Source organism: Tupaia chinensis, unplaced genomic scaffold (assembly GCF_000334495.1).
Source record: "Tupaia chinensis unplaced genomic scaffold, TupChi_1.0 Scaffold140400_1, whole genome shotgun sequence".
In the NCBI taxonomy this organism is placed as follows: domain Eukaryota; kingdom Metazoa; phylum Chordata; class Mammalia; order Scandentia; family Tupaiidae; genus Tupaia; species Tupaia belangeri.
Genome location: NW_006200277.1, coordinates 943,274 through 952,489, shown reverse-complemented (window position 1 = coordinate 952,489; position 9,216 = coordinate 943,274). Strand labels below are relative to the sequence as shown.

Genomic DNA, 9,216 nt, shown 5'->3' with positions numbered 1-9,216 from the left:
GGAATCTGTGAGGAGCCCTCCCAGGAGTGGCCTCGGGAGTGCCCAGGAGAAGTAAACCAGTGTCTCATCTCAAGTCAAATGAGCAAAGCATGAGGCGGTAGCTCACAGGAGAAAAAACAATGCTTACAATAGGAATGCCCCATTCATGTGATAGGCATATTAGAAAATAATACACACAATATGTTCACAAATTAAGAAAATGTTAGAGAGAAGAGAGGCAAACTGAGACTAGAGCCAAAGACTGAGAATCTAAAAGGATGATATCAAAACAGTCGTAACTTGTCATCTCTGAATGGAAAGATTTCTTTTTCTTTTTTCTTTTTCATTTTGCTAGATTTATTATAATGTTTTGATGTGATTTTTTCCCTAAGTTGTTCTCAAAGACCAAATGATTCTACTGGATGACCTGTAAGGACTAGGTCATCCTCATTCAGCCACAGAGACTCGCTCACTCAGCTGTGCGTTTACACATCATGTTCAACAGATACTGACAGGACAGCATACACACAGACTAGGTCGTAATGTTGAATAAGTTAGGCAGAGACTCTGCCCTCACTGATCTGAAGTGTCATCTTTCAAACAGGCTTAGGATAAACGCTGGTACGGTGTGAAGGGCCTCAGAGGACGTCTTCTTGGCTTGGTCCAGTCATGTGTCTCTGGACCCTTTTCCTAAACCCTAGAAAATGACACAAGTCCAAATCTTCTCTCCTATTCCACACAGGAAAGCAAAAGGGATAGAGATATAAAAATGTAGCTCAACAAGTTCTTGTGGCCAGAAAGAAAAACGAAACCAAGGAAGCCAACTTTGCTCTCCTGGTCAAAGCTTAAGGGGTACTATGGTTTGGATAATGGTTTGTCCCCCAAAGATTCATGCTTTGAAATCTGGCCCCCAGTGTGATGGCATTGAGAAATGCCATTAAGAAGTGAGACCTAACTGGCGTGGTTGATCATGGAGGCATTGCCCTCATGAATGGACCCGAGGAGTTCTGGTTCTTGTGAAGAGCAGTTAGTTCTCGAGAGCAGGTTGTTACATAAGGAAGATGGCGGCAGCCCAGGGTCACTCCCTCTGCACACACCACCATCCTCCCTGCTTCCACTGGCCAACTTGTGGACAGCCTGATCCCAGCTCTGTGCCTTCAGATCTTCCAGCCACCAGAACCGTAAGCCAACTAAACCTCTATTTCTCATAAATCCCTTAGTTCAGGGTATTTGTCTGCAATACAATAGCAGACTAAGACAAATGGAGAGAAAAACAACCCCTGGTCAAACATCAAGTAAGAAGTCAGAGGAGAGGTGAGGACAGTTTCTCTGCAGAGCTACGTGCTGACCTGTCCACCCAAACTGCAGTGTCCAGCATGAGTCCATGCTTGTGTGTGGATAGGCCATCTGTCACAGATGAGAACAAAGAGAAAAGAATGTTCCAGCAACCACGTTAGAAAAGAAGCACAAAATGAATGCAGTCAGATGTGAAATCACTTTTAGGAGAGCATGTAATCCCCAGGCCGGGCAAAACCTAGATCATAATCAGAAAAGAGACAGGTGAAGAAGCAGAGGGCATCAAAGAGAAGAAAGAAAACCTAAGAAGACTCAGAAGTTCAGATTTGAGCAGTGTGTCTCTCCCCACTGTTTGCTCCACAAACACCTACAAGCACCCACTGTGCACAGGGACGATCCCGAAGCCCGGAGGCCCCACCACACAGAGGGGGCACACGGGCTCTGCGTCCCAGGTGTCACCAGTAACCGACAGGTGCAGGGTCTTGTGATGGGGCTGTGTGGAGCCCTCGAGGCCCACAGAGAGGCACAGGCCAGTGGGAACCAGAGTGAAGGGGCAATGCCTGATTTCAGACCTTGGGCTGTGGGAGCTCAAGGCAGCTCACACCGGGTCGGGGCGGGTGGTCAGAGATGCCAACGTGAGGGACGACTGAGCTGGCACAGCTGCCCTGGGCCTCTCTGGCGGACTCTTCTGCAGTGCCACAGGTGCTGAACCACCTTCTCAGGCAAAGAACTGTCTCCACAGTGGAGGAAAAGGCACCCTCACCACCTCCCAACCTCAAGAACCCTCACCTCACTCCATCCCATCGCGCTCTCATCCTCGGGCTGCCCCAGAGCATGCTGGTCTGCACAGGGAGCAGATTCTCCACGCGGCTGACTGCGGCACAAGTCTCAGCCCTGGTGGCTTAAAAAGCGCATTGGGATGGGGCCAGAGAGTGACATGGTGCTTAAGACGCTGGCCTCCCACAGGGTCTACTACAGTTCAAGTTCTGGACCAGGCGGTTTAATCACACTGGGCATGTGTGTAGGTGCCCAAGGTCCTAAGAGGAAACTGGAGGAGAAGGGGTTGCAGTGTGGCCATTCCTCCTGGGGGGGTGCTTTCTCACTTCCCTTCTCTCCCTGTCTCTCTCCATCTCTCTCCAGTGAGCACATGCCCAAGACAAAACTCTAAAACAACGACAACAAAAAAAAACCACCGGCCACGTGTGTGTGTGCCCAAAATCCTGAAGGGATGGAGAAACGGAGAAAAAGCAGTGCAGCGTGACCAGACCCACTGGCCAGGTGCCCGTCAGAGTACACACCCCAGCAGTGACAGAAAAAGACCCCTGCCTTACAGGACATCCCCTCCCACGGGGGCACTCTCTGTGTGTGCAGTGGCCCGTTTCCGGGGTGTTTGTGGCTGTCCCTCAGGGGCCCAGGGTGGACTCTGATGTGGGCCATGTCTCTGCGCACGGCACCCACCCCCATCCTCGGAGAACTGAGCTCGGTGGGGCTCGAGGAAGCGGGAGCTTCTCCCTGAACAGGTCCCTCCCTCCTGCGTGGGAGCCAGGGTGACCAGGCCGCACCGCCAAATACCGGAGGTCACAGTCTTCTCGGGTTCCCTGTTCACGAAGCAACTGTCTAAATATAAGTCGGCTGCCCACAGGAAGGAATGCCCGAGCCCGGCCGACAGCACACCCCACAGCCGGCAGTGCGGCTCTCGCGAACGCAGGCCAGTGTGCTGGCTTTGAGGCTGCGTTTCTTAGGGGCTGGGTTAGCTGAGGAGCTCCGGGCCGTGGGGACTAGACGGCTACCGCAGCCCGACATGGCCCAGGCCCTGCAGCTCGCCGCCAGACGAGCAAGGAAACTCCGCTCGTTTGGACTAATGTACTTGGTTTTTCAAGAAATAGCAAGTGATAGCTAGAAATTTATTAAACAGATTTAAAGGGTACCAAGATAAAACTGATGCAGACTATCAACTAATACAAAAGGACAATTAAGCTGAAAATAATCACTTCTATTAAAACCAACTCTACACAACACACACAAAAATCAAAGTGTGATCGTTTTCACACTATTTCAACGACATAAACTCGAAGACCTTCACCACGGTTTGCATTGTTGTCCAATGTTCTGTTCTTTCTATAGCTGAACGAGGACAATGTACTCAAATCCTCTCAACCATGTGACAAAACTAAGCTGAAAAGTTCTCCCTCTGGCTCAGCCACGCACGAGCCGGTGAGCACTGCTCTGCAGCAGCAGAGACCTCCCGGGAAGACTGGGCCTCGGTCTCAGCCACACCTAGAGCAGGCCGGGATCAGGGTCCTGCACCTGTGTCTTGACAGGCTGGGGCAGGGGTCGCGCCGTGGCCATGCCGTGTCAGAGACACCTCTTGGGGGCCAGCAGGTGGCGTGGTGCTTAAGGTGCTAGACTTCCACGTGGTCAACCACAGTTCAAGTCCCGGACCTGGAGACTTTCTCTCTTTCTCTCTCTCTTTCTCTCTCTGGTGAACTTAAAAATAGCAATAATAATAAATAAAATAAAATCAATAATTTAAGGGGAAAAAAAAAAGAAATACCTCTTGGGCCAGCCGTGTAGCTCAACAGCTCGAAGTCAGATCCCACATGGCTGGCTGTCAGTTTTGATCTCAGCCCCTGGAGCTTGGAGAACTCTCTGGGCACACGTGTGTGCAAGGCCAAAATCCCAACAGGACACCCTGGGCGTCCTCGTTCTCCCTCCATTTCTGCCAGAGTGCAGACGTTCAGTATCTTTCTTTTTTTGAGAGAGGGTTTTGCTATCGGGTACATGCTCTCACCAGAGGGAGAAAGCGAAAAATCACTCCTGGTTGGGGGCAGGGTGCATGGCCACGCCACAATCCCTTCTCCATTTTCCTCTTGGGATTTTGGGCGTACACGCGCACACACATACACACACACAGCATGCGGTTTAAGCCACCAGGTCCAGGTCCAGTACGCAAACTGCAGCTGACTACATGGGAGGCCAGCGGCGCGGCCATGACGCCACCTGCTGGTCCCAGTGTCCGGCAGGCACCGAGGATGGCATCAGCGCTGCCGTGCATGTCTGCTCAGTCACCTCACGCCATCCTCGCTCCCACCACTTTGTATCAAATGACGGGAACTCATTATGTCTGAATAGGGTTCCACTGTGCATCCACACCACGCTTTTTAAATAACGCTATTGGTCATTGGACGCTTAGCTCTTGTGCCCACCCCTCAGCTGCTGTAAACTAAGCTGCAGGAAGCAGGGCCGGGCCTGAGTCTTCTCACGGGCTGACGTCTCAACCTCTGGGCAAATACCCAGGAGCAGGGCTGTGGGCCATACGGAACCTCCATCCCTAAGATCCTGAGGAACCTCCACATTGTTCTCCACGTTTAATGCCCAAGTTGGCAAGGATCTGCTGAAATGGGTGGTCTCAAACACTGCTGTGAGGATGTAAATGACTACTGCCGTTTAAAAGAGAAACTCAGCGCAGAAGTTTATAAATAGTCAACCCTTCTCAGAGGAATCTATTCTAAAGAAATAATTAGATCGTACATTCTCGTGTGTACCCAAGAATGACGTAGCAAAACTAGTAGCAGGTAGAGGGACGGCAGACACCACGGAGACCCGCATGGAGCACCGAAGAGGGCGTACCGACACGGGAAGGTATCATGTGATGTTGGATAGAGAAAGACAGGAGGTAAAACTTTGTACAGAGTGAGCCAGTTTTATAGACGCGAGGGCGGGTAAATGTGCATTCCAAGAATGAGCCCTTTAAAGAGAGAGAGAGACCAGCAGGTGGCAGGATGCTCAGGGCTCTAGACCCCACAGAGCTTACTTCGCGGTTCAAGTCCAGAACCCGACTGCCTGAAAATCACACTGCATGCGTGTGTGTGCGTGCCCAACATCCTAAGAGGAGAATGGAAGAGAAGGGACTGCAGCATGGCCATCCTCTGGGGTGATTTCTCGGTTTTCCTCTCTGTCTCTCTCCAGTGAGCATACATGCCCTATGTAAAAACCTAAAAAAGAGAGAGAGACTGAAAGGAAATATCTAAATTGTTAACAGTAAAAAAAGTTTTTTTAAACAAAACAGTGATTAGTCTGAAGGATGATGTCACTGCTGATTTTATTAATGTGTCTAAACTTCATTCTCTGTTTCCTATGTATGTTACGTTGACTATGTGTCTAAACTTCATTCTCTGTTTCCTATGTATGTTACGTTGACTATGTGTCTAAACTTCATTCTCTATTTCCTATATATGTTACATTGAATATGTGTTTCTTGTATGGCAAAAGGGAAAAGATAAAACTTTCTTTCCTCAAAATTGAAAGAAAAGAAACTTTAGACATACTCTAAACACCAGGTTAAAAGTCAGTATCCCGCTTTTCCAGCGGCGACAACCTCCCCACGAGAACATGACTCTCGCAAAGGACCTCCTTCACCCCTCTCCTGAAGAGGAGAAGAGGAAACACAAGAAGCAGCGCCTGGTGCAGAGCCCGAATTCCTACTTCATGGGCGTGAAGCACCCAGGCTGCCATACAATCACCACAGTCGTTAGCCATGCACAGATGGTAGTTTTGTGCACTGGCTGCTACACTGTCCTCTGCCAGCCTACAGCGGGAACAGGGGGGCTTACAGAAGGATGGCCCTCCAGGAGGAAGCAGCACCCAAAGCATGCTGACTCAGGATGAGTGGAAAACCATCCCAGTAAGCACATTTTGGATTAAAAACAGAAAAGAAAAAAACAAGTCAATATCCCATTAGAAAGACAGCTTTTGGAAAACCGAAGATGCAGAGAATAGAATTAGCCTTTGCTTTTATTATGAGATACATTTAAATCGAATCTAATAATTTAAATGGTTATACATCAGTTGGTTCATTTAACAAAAGTAGTTGTACCTAATATGCGTAAGACTTTGTGTAGAGCCCAAAAATGAATAAGACATCATGATCCCTGACTTCAAACAACTGGAAATTCGGAATTAAGCCATGTTTACACAGGACTGCACAGAAAGCAGGAAAATCTGAGAACCAGCATTTAGCGTAATGGCTATGTCGCTGGACTCCCATGTAGTCTATTGCGGTTCGCATCCCGGACCCAGTGGTTTAAATCTCATGCTGGGCGCGTGTGCGTGCGTGCCCAAGATCCCGAGAGGAGAATGGAGGAGAAGGGATTGCGGCGTGGCCATCCCCCCTGGGGGGTGATTTCTCGCTTTCTGTCTCTATGTCTCTCTCTGTCTGGTGAGCGCACGCGCCCTAAAGCGAAAAATCTCTCCAAAAAAAATTTAAAAAGAAGAAGAAGAAAAAGAAAGCAGGAAAATCGGAATTAGGTGTATCGAAAATAATTCCTACACTGCAAAGCTTTCCCTCCATAACCCAAAATGACAGGAAGAAGCTCTTAGGCAGCAGCCATTTGAACTCGCTCACGGACCTTCAGCGACCTGTAAGTCGAGCTGCAATGCTGAACCCGAAGGCGTGTCCCGAATTTCCTATTTAAATCTGGAGGGTTCGGAGCAACGGCTGGCTTCTGTGTCCGTTTATTCGCTTTGGGGGGAAATATTTGGTACTGACACCTCGATCTCTTAGAGCTACGTTTCTCAGAGTTAAAATAACTCCATCAAAGTTGGAAGCAGGAAAACCCTCCAATATGTAAAACAAAAGAACCCTGAGACGCCGTAAGTGCCGTCGCTTATAAAACGCACGCGGAACGAGGCAGCACGACTGGACAGTGAGGGGGGTGACAAAGCCCACGTCCAGTGAAAGAGCCTGACCAATTGCCTGTGGGGCAGGCCGGTTCAGGACAGACAGATACAGGAGAGACAGAAGATGCCTTCATAACCCTGCAAACGCCATCCTGCCTTACAGCGAAGAAAGAGACTACAGAAAGCAGAGGCAGGACAGATGGGAGCACGGGCGGGGTGCCGCTGCGAGCAGCTGTTCTGTAACGGTGTGACGGCGGTGACATGGGCCTGATATCATTCCCATTTCCCTGTAAGACAGCAGAGAGAATTGACTAGCAGACATGGCCAAAAGCGAGCACTCTAGGCACAAGCCATGAGAGCAGGAGGCAGGTGTGATTCTGAAGCTGACGGACAGAGAAGCGGGAAACGACTCCAACCCTCCGACACGCCGCCATCGCTGCCAGGTGCTGTTGGGGACACTTGACCCTCCGCGTGCTCGAAGGCCCATTCTCCACTACTGATGCATTTGTTCCCAGGTGGTACGGACCCACGCGTGCCAGGGCTTCCTCCGGCTCTCGGGGTGAGCGTGGCCATGCACACCACAAACCTGCGTCCTGTGTCTGTGCTCTTCACACGAGGCCCACGGCACCATGGCGACGACACAGCCAACCTTCAGGGAGACTGACTGCACTAGACTAAGTGCCTGCTCACCATAACAGAACACGCAGTTGTCCTCGGTATGAGGGCTCTGGAGCCCGGGAGGATTAGAAAAACCTGCCAGGGCCCCTCAGCTAGGAAGGGCAGAATCCGGGTTCAGAGCTGGGCTTCTGAGACAGAGCCTACACCCAACCATGGGGATTCAGGGGTGGCTAAACCGAAGAGGGCGCCACTGCACGACGCCGAACTCGGAAAAGGCGCGCTTACCTGCCCCGTCCGGAGTGATGGTTCCCAGCTTCACGGCCAGAGGGTAGCCCGTGTCTCGGTAATGCTCCAGAGCGTGGCCGTTGCCCCCGGAGCTGTCGGAGGACCACTTTCCACACAGGACGGAGCCATCGGTCAGATTCAGCCAGAGGTTCTCCCGCAGGTCACACCTGCCACACTTCCAGCCACTGGGAAGGCAGCGGGAGCAGTCAGGACAGGACAGCAGGAGGAAACGTCGCCGAGCAGAGCACTGCAAACTAGCGAGTCCCAGACTGCTCGGGAGGGACAGACCGCACCCGCCTCCCGCCCCCATTACTGCTAACCCTCCGCATCTGCCTGCCACCAGGTGCAGGCCACCCCCCAGCATCTCTGAGATGAGTCGTTAACTGTAGGGAACTGATGCACAACATGGTGGCAGGAAGGGAAATCATTTCTTTAAAATTCCTACGTGAGGGGACCAGACAATGGCTCGGTGGTTCAGACAGCTGGGTCCATGGCCAAGGTAGGCTTCAAGTCCTGGACCCAGAGGCCTGAGAGACACGCCAGGCATGTGCAGCTGCACACCCAAGGTCCCAAAGGAAGGAGAAATGGACGTGGTCACCCGCCCGGGGATGCTTTCTCTCTCTCTCCCTCTCTCTCTTCCTCTCTCTCTCTCTCTTCCTCTCTCTCTCTCTCTCTCTCTCGCTCTCTGTCTTTCTCCAAATGCACATGCTCTCTGGCAAATTAAAAAAATAATGAGTCATGTTTTTATAAAAGTCAAGTTCTAAAGCCTTAAACCACACATTAAAAACTAGTGTAAATAAAACCCTATTACACTGCAAATCTAAATTACTGGATATTCAGAAAACTCAGGGTGCATTTTTGTGTTTTTCTATGCAAAAATGCATCCTGACTTCCACTGACCCAATAATTAGGAAGGAAACCCACTTCACTGAAAGTTAAAATCAGCTATGTGTCGGTACCTCGCGGAACTCATCACTCGGTTCGAGGGGCTGCCTTCCCACATCGGCATTGCCAGCCCCGTCCTCACAGAGGTGGGCTCAGAAGTGACAGTCCCTGCCTGTGACCACCCAGGCTGTGAGCGCAGTCCGCTCAGGGCTCACCCAACTGGGCGGGTTCCTGGCCTCTGTGACCATGCCAGCCCGCGTCCCACCAAGGACTGTAACGGGGAGCCCCTCAGACAGACCCTGAGATGAGGACCTGACTGCAGAGGGCTTGTCCGGGAGGCGACCCCAGTGGGGTGGGGGCCAGGGAGAGGAAGGCAGGAAGCTGGCATGGGTTCAGCAAGGAGCAGACCACCAACCGCTGCGGGCCCGAGGCCAGGGGCTCAGGCCGGCTGGGGACTACCCGACATGTTCCAGC

At 51.3% G+C, this 9,216-nt stretch overlaps 1 protein-coding gene across 3 annotated transcripts in view; it reads right to left on the bottom strand.

Moving 5' to 3' along the window:
* The window catches only part of USP13 (ubiquitin specific peptidase 13), a 98,724-nt gene that overhangs the window by 54,176 nt on the left and 35,332 nt on the right, over window positions 1-9,216 (bottom strand). For all 3 annotated transcript variants that reach the window (XM_027766055.1, XM_006162731.2, XM_006162732.2), the window contains exon 6: window positions 7,858-8,042. In XM_027766055.1, coding sequence (XP_027621856.1) covers window positions 7,858-8,042 — 185 coding nt within the window. The remainder of the gene's footprint in view (window positions 1-7,857; window positions 8,043-9,216) is intronic.